This window comes from Podarcis erhardii, assembly GCF_964252035.2.
Source record: "Podarcis erhardii genome assembly, chromosome: 4".
In the NCBI taxonomy this organism is placed as follows: Eukaryota; Metazoa; Chordata; class Lepidosauria; order Squamata; family Lacertidae; genus Podarcis; species Podarcis erhardii.
The window spans coordinates 27,528,377-27,542,871 of NC_138508.1; the positions used below are offsets into that span (position 1 = coordinate 27,528,377).

At 45.7% G+C, this 14,495-nt stretch overlaps 1 protein-coding gene and 1 long non-coding RNA gene across 3 annotated transcripts in view; one reads left to right on the top strand and one right to left on the bottom strand.

Moving 5' to 3' along the window:
• LOC309341374 overlaps positions 1-14,495 on the top strand; it is a 376,013-nt gene that overhangs the window by 335,740 nt on the left and 25,778 nt on the right. The gene's annotated exons all lie outside the window — the stretch shown is intronic.
• FLT3 (fms related receptor tyrosine kinase 3) overlaps positions 1-14,495 on the bottom strand; it is a 59,613-nt gene that overhangs the window by 12,550 nt on the left and 32,568 nt on the right. For both annotated transcript variants that reach the window (XM_081860167.1, XM_081860168.1), the window contains exons 9-16: positions 12,547-12,712; positions 7,636-7,742; positions 6,561-6,669; positions 6,002-6,174; positions 4,935-5,038; positions 4,712-4,844; positions 4,517-4,621; positions 31-141 (exon numbers count right to left, since the gene is read on the bottom strand). In XM_081860167.1, coding sequence (XP_081716293.1) covers positions 31-141; positions 4,517-4,621; positions 4,712-4,844; positions 4,935-5,038; positions 6,002-6,174; positions 6,561-6,669; positions 7,636-7,742; positions 12,547-12,712 — 1,008 coding nt within the window. The remainder of the gene's footprint in view (positions 1-30; positions 142-4,516; positions 4,622-4,711; positions 4,845-4,934; positions 5,039-6,001; positions 6,175-6,560; positions 6,670-7,635; positions 7,743-12,546; positions 12,713-14,495) is intronic.

Consider the following 14,495-nt stretch of genomic DNA (forward strand, 5'->3'; position numbering starts at 1 on the left):
GCTTTGCCCACTGGCTGTTCAGCTCCTTACCTGATACGGTACAAGCTCCAAGCAGATTCACAATGTTTTCATGACTGCCAATGCGAGTCATCATCTTGAGTTCAGTCATTAGAGCGTCTTTTTCGGAAGAGCTGTATTTGTCTGTAAATGCAACAGCACCAGAAGTGTAGTTATATTTGCCTATACTGGGAAGGGCGGTTAAGTCCATGCAATTTAAGGCTTTAGGATCAGCCTCCTCCAACCTTCATGGATTTGGACTACAACTCCCACCACCCATCACCACTGACCATGCTGACTTGAGGACTGATGGGAGCTGTAGTCCAGCAATGCCTGGAAAACACCAGGATGAGGGAAACGGCTTTAGATTCTCAATGTACAATGCTAAATCCTAAACTTAAGGTCACTGCATAGGTCGACTTTAGCTGTAGCAGCAGAGGCAGTAATTTGGTATGGTAGTAGATGGAGATCAATCCGATGCATGGAAAGCAGAATGGGATTCCATTTCCTCCAAGAGCTCAGCCGTATGAGTGGTTACTTGAAAGTGAAGTCAATGGGGCCAGGGGAGGCTGGTGCCCACTGGGAGTGGTGGAGCAGAAGACCAGAGCAGCCAACAGGAAATGAAGCCCAAACCAATGGCTGGTGAAGTCAGAGCCAAAGATAGGCAGAGGCAACCTGAACCTCCTCCCTGATGAGTTCTACAAAGGCAACACTGAGGCTAATGAGGAGTTGACAGCCAGCTAGTAACATCCCCTGGATTGGTTGGAAGTAAGGAGGAGGTGGGGGCTGGCTGGCTGAGGGCAGATTGTCCCTAGTGAGGCAATGCCCCATTCACCTTAATGGATCAACCTCCATGGAATGGGACTTACTTGCTGTTCATAGGAATAACTATAAGGAACATTTCCCAGGATTGTGATTGAAATGCATGTTGTGTATGCAGCCATAATGGCCAGCATAGGTCTGAAAAAATACATCCCTGGCTTCTGTGGGACATGAAGTCAGATATCCAGGGACTTTTGCTTGATGTTCCACAAATCAAAGCCCAAACATAATTCACATGTTAATGGTTTCTTTGCTTTGGTGCTGACGTCATCCTCAGAATCAACACCATGTTCTGAAAACTACAAGCAGTTTAAACTTTGGACTAGGCAGCTCTTCAGGCAAAGGACTCTTTCAAATAAAGGACTGTTCTCTGATACAGTGGTGCCCCGCAAGACGAATGCCTCGCTAAACGAAAAACCCGCAAGACGAAAGGGTTTTCCGATTTTTAGCGGCTTCGCAAGATGAATTTCCCTATGGGCTTGCTTCGCAAGACGAAAGCCCATAGGGAAATCTCCGGGGACAGCGGGGAAGCGCAGCGCGCCTTCTCCTCTGTTCCTGGACCTGTCCTGAAGGCTTGCGGTGGGAGGTCCGGGAACAGAGGAGAAGGCGCGCAGCGCTTCTCCTCTGTTCCCGGGGCTTGCGGTGGGAGGAGGGTTTTTCCTCCGCACCGCCAACATTCAGAACAGCATTCTGAATGTTGGCGGTGGGGAGGAAAGCCCTCTTCCCACCGCAAGCCTTCAGGACAGGTCCGGGAACAGAGGGGAAGGCGGCAGCGCTTCTCCTCTGTTCCCGGACCTGTCTTGAAGACTTGCGGTTGGAGGAAGGTTTTCCTCCCCACCGCCAACATTCAGAAGGCTGTTCTGAAGGCTGGTGGTGGGAAGAAAAGCCCTTCTCCCCCGCCAGCCTTCAGAAGAGTTCCCCGCAGAAGAGTTCTCCAAGCTGCGGATAGCAGCCTGCTGCCCCTATCCGCAGCTTGGAGAGCCCTGTGGGGAAGTCCTGCAGGGCTCCCCAAGCTGCGAATGTCTGCCCCGCGCAAGGGGCGCTCTGAAGCAGAGCGCCCCTCGTGCGGGGCAGCAGCCTGCTATCCGCAGCTTGGAGAGCCCTGCGGGGAAGTTCTGCAGGGCTCCCCAAGCTGCGAATGTCTGCCCCGTGCGAGGGGCGCTCTGCTTCAGAGCGCCCCTCGCGCCGGGCAGCAGGCTGCTATCCGCAGCCTAGGCAGCCCTGCAGGAACTCTTCTGAAGGCTGGCGGTGGGAGAAGGGCTTTTCTTCCCACCGCCAGCCTTCAGAAGGCTGTTCTGAAGGCTGGCGGTGGGGAGAAAAGTCCTTCTCCCCCCGCCAGCCCTCAGAAGAGGTCCGGGGACAGACTGTCCCCGGACCTGGTCTGAAGGCGGTCTCCCTAGGAACGCATTAATTGATTTTCAATGCATTCCTATGGGAAACCGTGCTTCGCAAGACGAAAAACTCGCAAGAAGAAAAAACTTGCGGAACGAATTAATTTCGTCTTGCGAGGCACCACTGTACATGATCACCTACTCACAACCGTGACACGGCAGCATCACACATAACAGTCCTACAGCAAAGAGAGGGAAGACATGCCACCAGAAACTTTGGATTGCAATAGATCTCCCTCAAACAACAAAATGAGTGTGCACAAACTCGTAGGAGAAACATCAGGGTCTGCAGATGTTTTGAAATGCTAATGGCTACCACTGTCAGAGGCATTGTGCCTCTAGAATACCAGCTGCAGGGAATCATAAAAGGGGAGAGCGTTGTTGTGCTTGGGTCTTGCTTTTGGTCTTCTCAGATGCATCTGGTTGACCACTATGAGAACAGGACTAGATGGGCCTTTGGCTGGATCCAGTCTGGCTCTTCCTATGTTCTTAAGTGTGATGACCTGGGACTTGGGCTCAGACTCGGAACCAGAAGAGTCTCAGTCTGCACCAGATCCTTTGCCTCAGGCATCATCTGAACAAAGTCTGGGGGCTGATCCTGAAGAGTCCCAGTCTGCACAGGTTCCCCTGCAACAAACACCAGCTGGCCAAGTCAGGGGCCTGAGTCTGCCCTGGCTCCAGATGCAGGGATTACCTCGTTGCCTCCAGCTGGGCCATCACTTACAGCTGCTCCACTACCGGTTTGGTCAGGGGAAGCTGAGCAGCCCCTGGGCCTAGTGACCCACCGATGTCTCCCGAGCTGCAGAGACTAAGGCCTGAGAGAAGGAGAGACCTGAGTACTCGCAGGAGGAGTGCTCGCCTTCGGGTGAAACAGGGAGGTGAGCCACCAGGGGATCAGGACCAGCCGTTACCCCAACAAAGATAAAAGGCTGTTGGACCCCGCCCCAGTTTGTGGGAGCAACATTGCTGATTGCCAGATCCTGCCTGAGATCCTGTACCTGTCCTTCCCTGGTTTCCTGCCTCATGTCCTGCCTTGGCCCTGTTGGACTAACTCCTAGTGGAACCTTTGGATTCTGGACTGGACCTGGACTGTGTTTCTTAGGTTACCCCTGGGACCAGCACATTAAGCACAATTAAGCACTCATGCAAGGGCTCACTACAGGATTGGGCATCTTTCAGAGTCCGACTCAAGTGCTTTTCTCTCTGTGCCACCACAGCAAGTTGTCAGAAGAGGGAGCTGTTTGCCAGGGATCTGCTCTGCTTGGGTGTCGCCAATGCAGCTGGGTCAGAAGTAGATCCTGCAGCTTGCTGACTCAGCAGTTGCCAGGTGATGTAAGGCAGGGCACCAACAGGAGTTTCACTTGACCTTTCTAAATCCCTAGATTCTGTTTCCTCAGCCTGAGCAATTTGTCTGTACAGAGTAGATGGAACTGATGTCAAACCAAGCGACCAAATGACCCTTGTCACCTTGCCTCGCCTCTTCACTGTGAATGGCGGTTGGGTTGGCCTGCTCTGCCTTGATCGTGCTTCCACACAAGCACCCCAGACACTGAATTGAAGATAGGCTTCCCCCCACAAATCAAGAACAGGTTACAGTCTTTATAGCAGCAGTGTGAAACTTGTGGACCTCCACATGAGAGCCAGTGTGGTGTAGTGGTTAGACTGCTAGGCTAGGACTTGGGAGTGCAGAGTTCAAATCCCCACTCAGCCAGAAAACTCACTGGGTGACCTTGGGTCTGTCACAAACTCTTAGCCTACCTTACTGGGTTGCCGTGAGGATAAAATGGAGAGAGGAAGAAATTTATATACCAGTATATATGTTGATGTAGTTGATGGGGATGTTTAGGTTAGAAAAGAGGAGACTGAGAGGAGATATGATAACCATCTTCAAATATCTCAAGGGCTGTCACATGGAGGAGGGAAGCATGCTTGACTTGAACCAATGGCTTCAAGTTACAAGAAAGGAGATTCCAACTAAACACACGGAAAAACTTTCTGATAGTGAGAATTGTCAGACAGTGGAACAAATTTCCTAGCGAGGTTGTGGACTCTGCTTCGTTGGAGGTTTTTAAGCAGAGGTTGGGTGGCCACCTGTCCTGGATGCTTTAGTTGAAATTCCTGCATTGCAGGGGGTTGGGCAAATAACCCTTGGGGTCCCTTCCAACACTAAAGTTCTACGATTCTGTGACTCCAGCTCCCATCCTCTCCAGCAAACACAACCAGTAGTCAGTTATAAAGGAGTCCAAGGATATTTGGAGGGCCACAGATTCCTCATCCCTGCATTACAACATACATGGATAGGCTACCTTTTAGCATCTTGACTGCGACCTGGACAGACACTCCCGTTTCACTAATTCCATATGCCGTGGCATTCACCACTTTCCCAAAAGCACCGGAACCAAGTTCTTGCCCTACAAGAAAAAGGGAAATGAATATGTCCTCCTCATCTTGGAATTTGGCGATGCGCTTTCTAATCTTATGATGAGTGCCACCAAACTCACCAAATTCCAGATTTTCTCTGGGAAACTCCCACTTGAGCTCATACTCGACCTCGCTGAAATCCACGTAGATGTATTCGTTAGAGGAAGACCCAACCATCTGTATCATCTGCAGCTGGCTTTTGTACCTCGATTGCTACAGGGAATGGGAAAAGAGGAATAGTGAAAAGGACATTCAAGGTAACAGAGCAAAGTGAAAAAGACAGACATTGGGGCCATCTGTTACCTTTTTGTAGTTTTGACAAATTAAGACACACAACACAGCAATGACCGAAAAGCAGAATCCAGCAGTTGCATATAATGCAACATTATTGGACAGGGGATGTTCTCCTGCAATTTGAAGAGAGGTGGATTGTTAAGCACTTCATTGTATCGTTAAAGATAAAATGACTTTGCGCATGTGATGAAACATGGTCTTATCTACAAAAGCTCATGCCGCAATAGAGATGTTGGTCTTCAGGGTGCCACAGGACTCATTTCTGAAGTTACAAACATTTAATATATTTTTACATACCATGGAATTTAGCATGGAACCCATGCTTTGCATTATAATGTGGCTCCCACAGAGCAAATAGAAGGATGTTGGAGTCATTCATAGAAACAAGCCAATAGCAACATTAAAACAAACCACCACACAATACCCATAAATGAGACAGATTAAAACCTGCCGTGCTTCCTTTTTTGGTAAGCACAGTATTATTCTTTAGAGGTCAGTGTGTTCCCAGCTGAACAATCATTTATATTTAAATTTAAGAGATCCAGGTATCACTGAGAAGCCTTGGTCCAACCACTATCTTCTAGCCTCAGTTTCCCACTTGTAAAATGCAAACTGTGACTTGTCTTAGGGTTTACCATGAAGGCATAGCACAATAAGAAGATGGTGGGGAGACAAGATACAACTCAGCAACCCAAAGGTGGCGTTCCCAGGGTTTCAGCACATCATGGAATCAGAGGCAAAGGACTTGGGTCTTGAAAACTCAACTGAAGTTCAAAGTCAGGTTAGTAAAAATGCATAGTTTGTTCAAAGTTCCATGGGGGCAGATCTCTTTGGGACTCTAAAATCCAGCTGTTGCATATAAGCAATTCTTGCCAATTGCCTGAGAAAGTACAAACCTCTCCCCTTTTCCACAACATGTCACAGATGTTATTGGGCTATGGTTCCCATCATCCATTCACTATTCTGGCTGAAGCTAATGGGAGCTGCAATTCGAAAACATCTGGAGGGTACCACATTGGCTATACCTCCTTATACAGACTGCCAAATCCATCTTTACAGGTACCTCCGTACAATACCTTTTTCAATTAAGCTTGTTTCACAGTCAAAGCCCACCGAATTGTTGGCACAGCACTCTACGTAAAATCTGTCTTCTACTTCCGATAGATCTAAAGTGCTGTTTACAATCTGGAAACCAAAGGTATTTCCATCATATGTGTTGTTTGATATTCCACCTGCGATTTCTGTGCAACTGTGGGGAGAAGAGAGCCATTTACATTTTTCATTGTTTACCTGAGGCAAGGGCATCATCAGATGTGTGTGCTGCATATATATTAATATTCTTTCAGTAGCGGTGTAGGAATGGAGAAGCTGATCACTTAGCTTTTTTAGCTCACAGATAATTTGTATTTAACAGATGTGTTTAGATAAACATACTATGGGCTGGAACAAGGGTGGGAAACCGTATATGATGTCAGGTATAGCACAGGTAAATGGGGAGCTTGGATGAAAGGGATCTTTGCTGGTGCCGCAAACAGAACTTCTTGCAGAATCTTAAACCACACCACAGCATCTCAGCTGCTTTTAAAAATGCAGCCACTAACATCCATGGAAAGGGCCATCAACATCTTTATTTACTTTGTTTTCTTGTCAGGACACTGTCTCCAGACCCAAGATGCCGCAGGCCTGCTCTCAGCGGCGCAAGAAATCTGAGTTGATGTCTTGTACATTTTTAAAACAGGTTTCCCTGCAAAAGATACAGCAAAACAGCACAGAGCACTTTAGAACAATAATTCCTGAACTTCATCAGAGCAAGTCTCCCTATACTTTGAGCCTCCCCATAAATACATGACCTGCAGGACACGGGTGGCGCTGTGGTCTTAACTACCAAGCTTCTTGGGCTTGCCGATCGTAAGGTTGGCAGTTTGAATCCACACAACGGGGTGAGCTCCCATTGCTCTATCCCACCTTCTGCCAACCTAGCAGTTCAACAGCATACCAGCACAAGTAGATAAATACGTACCTCTGCAGCAGGAAGGTGAACAGTGTTTCCATGTGCTCTGGCACTCGTCACCGTGTTCTGTGCACCAGAAGCGGTTTAGTCATGCTGACCACATGACCCAGAAAAGCTGTCTACAGACAAACGCTGGCTCTCAGCCTGAAAGTGGAGATGAACTCCAAAATGGCCACCATGCTCTCATGATAAAAAAATGGGAAGATTTTGTGTCCCAAATTTTGGCTTCAAAGTGTTGGTGGGTATGCAATGTAAGGCTACAGGTGAGGGTATCTCTATCCTTGAGCCAGGCCTCTCTTGGGCTACATACACAATGTACATTTAAAGCACAAGGCTTCCTCTGAAAATCTTGGGAACTGTAGTTGGTTAAGTATTCACATTTTTGCAGAGCAATTTCCCATAATGCAATGCACTTTTTGTTGTTGTTGTTGTTGTTATTTTTCACACTTTAACCTGCATAATGCATTTTTGTACATACTACGTGGTTGGAGAATTGCATTGCAAAATTCAGAGAAAGTGCAAATTTCAGAGGAGGGCTGTGTTTTTGCTTTCAGGAAGTGAGAATAAGGTGGGTTTAGCTTTAAATGCAAACTGAATTGCGTTTGTCTCCCAACCTTTGCAAGAAGAAGAACAAACGAGCAACAGCAGCATGGAGGCAAGCATTTCCAATCTGTTCTCTCCCTCCCTCTTTAAACTCACTTTTCACGTAGAGTTTTAATGTCCTGCTCACAGACAAATCGTCATTTTCTGCGTAGAACACATATTCCCCTGGTTTGTCCTTATGGTCACAGAATTTTGAAGAGATGCTGTTTCACAAAGGAAGGAAGGAAGGAAGAGTCACCCAAGCATGTATCCATATGCATTTGCGATTTAAAAGGTGGTTGTTGTTTTTAAACCAAACCAGGCAGCTATCAAAGAATGAGAACCCAATATAGCATCGTGGCCAAGCTACATTGGTGCCCTCTTCCATGAATAGGAATGGTGCCCTCACCTTGAAGGCATTAGTTCTGGAAAGAGGTTCATCAACTTAGTAGCAGACAGCATGGTAGGGCAGGGACGTTTACCTGACCTCCAAGTAAATGAGTCACTGCTGCTTCTCGGAAGGGGAAGGAGGGGGGCACAGTGAATATGCACGAGTAGGAGCACTAGATTGCCTCTGTGGTACATTTGCACTGTGCTGCGTTCCCCACAACATTGTCCTTTCCCCTCTCCTCCCTGTAAGCAGAAACAACTCATCTGCCAGGAGGTCAGGTACAGTAGGTGACTCCACTCCACCATGCCACCAGCTACTGCCTCAACTAACAGAAGAAATTCCTTTGGAATCAGTGCCCATTCTACTAAGGTTAGGGGTTTTCTAGTCCAGTAAGAACAACCACACAGTACTTCTGGGGCAAAGATAGGGCAGGGGACCCTGTGGTCCTCAATATCTGGGTTTCAGTCTAGCTCTCACCAGCCCCGGCCAGCATAAGAACATACAAAGAAGCAGGGACAGGTCAACAATGAAACTAATGAAGCCCCAGAGAGGCCCCAGAGGTGACTTTGGTCTACATTGCTTACAAATGTTGGGTCTAGTAGACCCAATTTGCATTGCCCGACTCAAATTGATTAATTTTTTGTTGTCTATATTTTAACAACCCCAAAGTTTGAGAGTCAGTAGCACAGAAGTTAGGATGTGGTGATCTGCCATGGAGGAAGATAACAGTGGTTACCCTGACCTTGTTGCTGGTTGTGAAGGGGCCCCCATGACCGTCCAAGCTTCAGGACCCCATAAATGTAGGTCCGCCACTGCAAAGAGCCCTGTAGGATCAGGCCCAAGGCTCACCTGGTCCAGCCTCTTGTTCTTAGAGGGTGGTCCAATAGTCAGGGTACCAACAACATATAGGGAGCTCTGTGTTCCTCATCAACTGCAGTGGCAATGTCACATAATGAAAGCCCTTTGAAAGTGCCCTTACCAGATGCCTTTCTCTGCCATGGAGCGAGCTCTGAAAAACTGGTTCTGCAACCTTCCTGCATTGAAGCAAGGGAAAGCTAGCTTTGGAAGGCTTTGGAAGGCACCTGCCAGAGATCACCTCCCTATCACAGCCACGATTCCCAGGGAAGAATGGCTGTATACATAATTGTATACCTGCTACTTCAAAAATAGTGTTTAAGCACACAACAGTACCAGAGGAATCTGCTCCTCTCAACTTTGGAAAAGAAATCTGGCTGTGAAAGGGCTGCCTTGGACAGATGGGACTGCAAAGCATCCTTTAGAAAGGCAACATTTTAAAAACATTCTGCACAAATAACATCTATGCACTCAGTGACAGGGAAACCCTTCCTTCAGCTACTCAGTGTATCCTGCAACAGCATCATTCATTTCTGTAATGGACCAGAAATAAATCTAAGTATGTTACAGACATCCTGGAAAACAACAACAAACAGGAAGAAAAGTCCCTCTGTTGCTGGTGGTGAGTGATGCTCAAGGACCAATGTGGCAGTGTTTATGTTTTCTTGTCCGGCAACTTTGGGCACTGCTACAGAATCTCACCCTGCGTCATATTTTATAAATAGCCGTTTTGTACTTTACAGAGGAAAAGAAAGAAGACATATAATACTACTCAGTTTCAATGCAGAACTGACAGAACCCAAATACAGATACCTTAACATGTTAGTTAATAGTATAAATATTTCAAAAATTGTGCTTAACAAATGTTGCCAGTGATTTAGGAACATAGGAAGCTGTCTTATACCAAGTCAGATCACTGCTCCAATTAGCTCAGTACTGCCTACACAAACTGGCAGCAGCTCTGCAGGGTTTCAAGCAGGGAGTCTTTGGGAAACGGATCTCAGTGACTCATGATTTTCATCTTACATAAGACGCCAATATGGCAACCTCCAAATTCCTCTCCCCTCTCACCCACCCACTAGTCTCAAAACTCTCCCACTCACCCTCTTCCCTTGCAGTTCAAAATAAAAGTGGCCGATCGAAGCAAGCTCCTTTTTAAAAATAGAAAAGTGTGACTGATGGAAGGCAACTTTACCCTCCCCTGTGCCCTGCAGAAGTTTCAGACTACAAAACTCCTCATCCCCAGCCAGTATAGGATGATGGCAGTTGTCATCCAACATTTGGAGGTTGCGGAAGGCTGATGTGACATATAATTGGGCTCTGATGTAACAAATGGCTAGTACAGTGGTACCTCAGGTTACCTACGCTTCAGGTTACATACGCTTCAGGTTACAGACTCCGCTAACCCAGAAATAGTGCTTCAGGTTAAGAACTTTGCTTCAGGATAAGAACAGAAATTGGGCTCCAGCAACACGGCGGCAGCAGGAGGCCCCTTTAGCTAAAGTGGTGCTTCAGGTTAAGAACAGTTTCAGGTTAAGAACGGACCTCCAGAACGAATTACGTACTTAACCTGAGGTACCACTGTATACATAAAAGGGTAATAAAATGTAGGGAATCAAATAGCATTTATACGTGAATTTCAGTTTCATGAGACCGATTCAGTGCAGGAGTTTCAGCCAGCCTGCTTGAAAATAAAGGAAGGCTTGCAATAGACATTGATACATTTTTGGTTTAATTCTGGGGAAGTGAAAGTGAGCGGAGAGATACCTTCTATTTTACAAACAGGGAACAGAAAAACCAAAGGGCACTAAGAACATTTTCTGGAAAAGTTTAGAGGAAGTTGTAGGTGGATGGGAGTCATTGTGGTATGGCTTGAAATCAAAATGCTGTGTGGAAATTTACTTTCCATTTGGCTTCAGGCAGAGCAGAGAACTGGAGAGGGAGAGCGACTATTGATCTGCTTGGCATCTCCCCTCCCTTCCTAGCCACTTTTCTCCCTAGGAGGGAAATGACATAGGTCCTCTTTTATCCATTGGGAAGAACTGCAGTGAGCAACTGATTAGGGAAATGGCTTCTCTCCCCCATCCCAGAAGATCTGTGCTCGGAGGGCTCAGAAAATTTGCATAGATTCAATCCTTGGCATCTCCAGGGAGGGCTAGGAGAAGACCCCCTTCCTGAAACCCTATAGGGATTTGGCCAATCATTGTAGACCATTGGCTCTCAAACTGTGGTCTGTGAACCACCAGTAGTTTGCGAGCTTCACTCAGGTGGTCTGTGCTGTGCCTATGGATTTATAATTGAAGATGGGAGACAGTACAACCATCACAGTGAATATCCGTATTGTTCTTTGAATAGTATTTAGGAAGCTACCCTATACTGAATCAGACTGTCAGGGAACTGACATCGGAGCCAGAAGTGGAGGCAGGGCTCCCAAGCGATGCCGGAGAAGGGCCAAGCAGGGAGAGAGGGAACTCATCGGCTGGGGAAGGAAATCAGCATAACACCAGGGATAAAGGGGGGCGGTTGGGGGAATCGGAGAGGGGTCTCCAGGACTCTTCACTGGAGACCAGCAGGGAGAGCACAGGTCCTCCTCTGCCCACACCCACCCTGCGCAGAAGACTTCTGCACAGGGAAAGTAGGTGTAGAGCTTTTGTGCTGGAAGAAGTTTAAGCTTTTGTGCTGGAAGAAGTTTAAGAAACGCCCACTGACGGATTCTGCTAGCGACTGAACAGCCACGAAGTGAAGGGCTGTCCAGTCAGGAAAGGTTTAACCAGGCTACCTAGCCAGGCATGGTGGCAACTTACGCACGAGCAACCCCATACATTCATTACACAGACCATTGGTCCACTGAGCTCAGCACTGTCTGCACTGACTTTCAGCAGCTCTCCAGGGTTTCAGACAGGGCCCAACAGGTAGCCCTACCTGGAGATGCTGGAAATTGGACCAGGACCTTTCAGCATCCAAAGAAGATGCTCTGCCATGGATTTACACACATTAGTCACAGGTTTGGATCCAGTACAGAGCAAACACAGCCTTTGTTATAAAACTTTAGGTGCCAGGCAAAAGCGTTTATGTATAACGAGACCTTCGGCTGGTTAACATTCTTTTAAATGTGTTTGGGGGGGGTTATTGATTTGTTTTTGTTTTATTATGTATTTTGTGTTCTCATTTTGTATTTTTATGTTGTGAACTGGCCTGTGATCTTTGGAAGAAGGGTGGTATTAATAATAATAATAATAATAATAATAATAATAATAATAATAATAGCAGCGGCTCCTCGTGGTTGCCTCAGAGTAGCAATCAATGGATGTGTGCTCTTGCAAGTACACAAAACGGGTCAATTGATTCTTGGGTGGGTGGGATGGGGGTACTAAAGCAAGATATATACAGCTTGAGACTAGAATAATGAAAAGATCCTCTCATCCCTTATATGGCCAATTGATCACTGCAAGACTGAAGGCCTCCTGCAGACACCATTGATGGTGGTTTATATATGTCCTGAGTTTTCTGCTGCATTGACTCTGAAGAAACGAAGAAATACAATGTGCAACATGAGATGGTGAGCAGAGCATGGGGGAGATTGCAGTGCATTTTTGTCCAAAACAATACCAATTAAGGGTCTTTTTCAATCACCTTTTTATCTAACCAGAGACTGTGGCAATACAAAACATGGGAAACAAATACACAGAACGATTCTAAACCCGTTGACTCAGAAGGGTGCAGAAAATAGTGGCTGCAAGTCTTTACACACAACAGAAGCACATTCAAAGAAAGTTAATTACCTGTAAAGATCTGTGTAAGTCTGTATACAAGGAAATGACATTTGGGAAGACATCCATATACATCTAATTGATGGATATGCTATTAGTGTGACTTCAAGGCACAACTTTTCCGCCACATCAGCTTCAAAATCTTCCTTTGCGTTGGTGAAATTGATAAAACCCTTATCTGTTGAAAGATATATCAAAATGATGTTGTGATATTTTTATTTAAAATGAAAACGTTTTCAGAAATAATTACCCTGCATTTCCCTTCTGCAAAGGAGTTGCTCAAAGCAGCTTACAAATAAAAAAAGGAAGCTAAAAGCAACAATAATCCGATCCTCAAAATACAAAGCAACAAAGCAAAAAACTCCAGAAAAAAGCCAAAACCCAAAGACTGACAGTAGCTATGAATGCATGCGGCAGGAACAGAATCAAAAGCTTGTTTTAAAAGGATGGTTTTCAATTACCAACAGAAAAGGAATGAAGAGGAAGATAACCTGAATTATTGGGGCATATGCAGGGCCCCAACAGAGAAGTCACATCTACACCATACATTTAAAGCATATTTAAAGCACCTTACCACATCAAAGAATCTTAGGAACCATAGTTTGTTGCGGGTGCTGGAAATTGTAACACTGTTGGGGTAACATACACTTCCCAGGGTTCTTTGCGGCAAGCCATGTGTGTTAAGTGTATGGCATGGATGTGGTCAGAAAAAGCCCTCTCATGTTTTGCCACAAATCTTGCTTCAAATTGAAATGGCACAAATAAGAGGGGAGCAAAAGGCAATCTCATCAGATGGGCAGATTCACATAAGAAGAGATGGTCCTTCATGCAGCCTGACCCTTTTTCAATACAAACAGCAACCACAAAAAACACACACAACAAAAACCGCAATAATACTAATAACACAATTTAACAATTCAGATTTGAGTACTGATATACCTATAACTACACCTTTTTAACAATATTTCCCCACCTCTCCTCCCCCTACTTCCCACCACTGTCCGCCTTATCGCTTAAGTATTCCTTCCAGATTTCTTCATATTTATACGTTCTTAATTTGCATTGATATGCAATTTGTTCGTATGTAGCTAGTCTGTCCATATTGTCAATCCATGTGTTCAATGGAATCTTTTTGCGGCTCTTCCAATTCATCAAAACAAGTTCTTTTGCTTCTAATATGGCACAGTACATCCCTTTTTTTTTTTGACCCCTTGTAATCTCCCACGTTTCTGGTATATAATTTAGAATTAAATTCAAATCCCCTAAATAACAATTTCTTTTTATTACTCTTGCTATATATATCCTCACCTCGCACCAAAATGATATTATCATTGGGCAGTTAATCATCATATGTTCTAAGTTTGCATTTTTACTTCCACATCTCCAGCAGTTGTCATGCAGCCTGTCCCTTGACATTGCTTTAAATGTCAAAACTCACCTTTTGCAGGGAGGGGGAGGGGAGGAATCTGTCAATTTTCCTTTCTGTCAGTTTCAGTTCTTCACATTTCCTTATCAGTTTGTAATTTATTTAATGAATTTCTCCTAACATGCACATTTGCATGCATTTTTGCAAAGCACCCCCCCCCCGGGATAATGCATTTTGGTCCGTCATTGTCCAGATTTGGTCCGTCATTGTCCAGAAACATGCATTTCTAGGTACACTTTGCCCCAGTGTATGCATTTTTGTACATATTACTTGGCTAGAGAACTGGATTGCAAGATTTGGAGAAGTGTGATTTTTGAAGGGTGACTGGGTTTTGGTTCTCATTTTGTTTCAGAAAGTGAGAATCAGGTAGATTCACCTTTAAATGTGAACTGTATCGAAATCTGCCCTTCCCTCCGCATCCTTAGCCTTGATGCACAATAATTTTCACCCTAAACTGAGAAGCAACAAACACTCGATAGGTCGCGAGATAGGTGCTTCATTCCTCAACAGAATATGAATTCAGTGCCAAGCACAC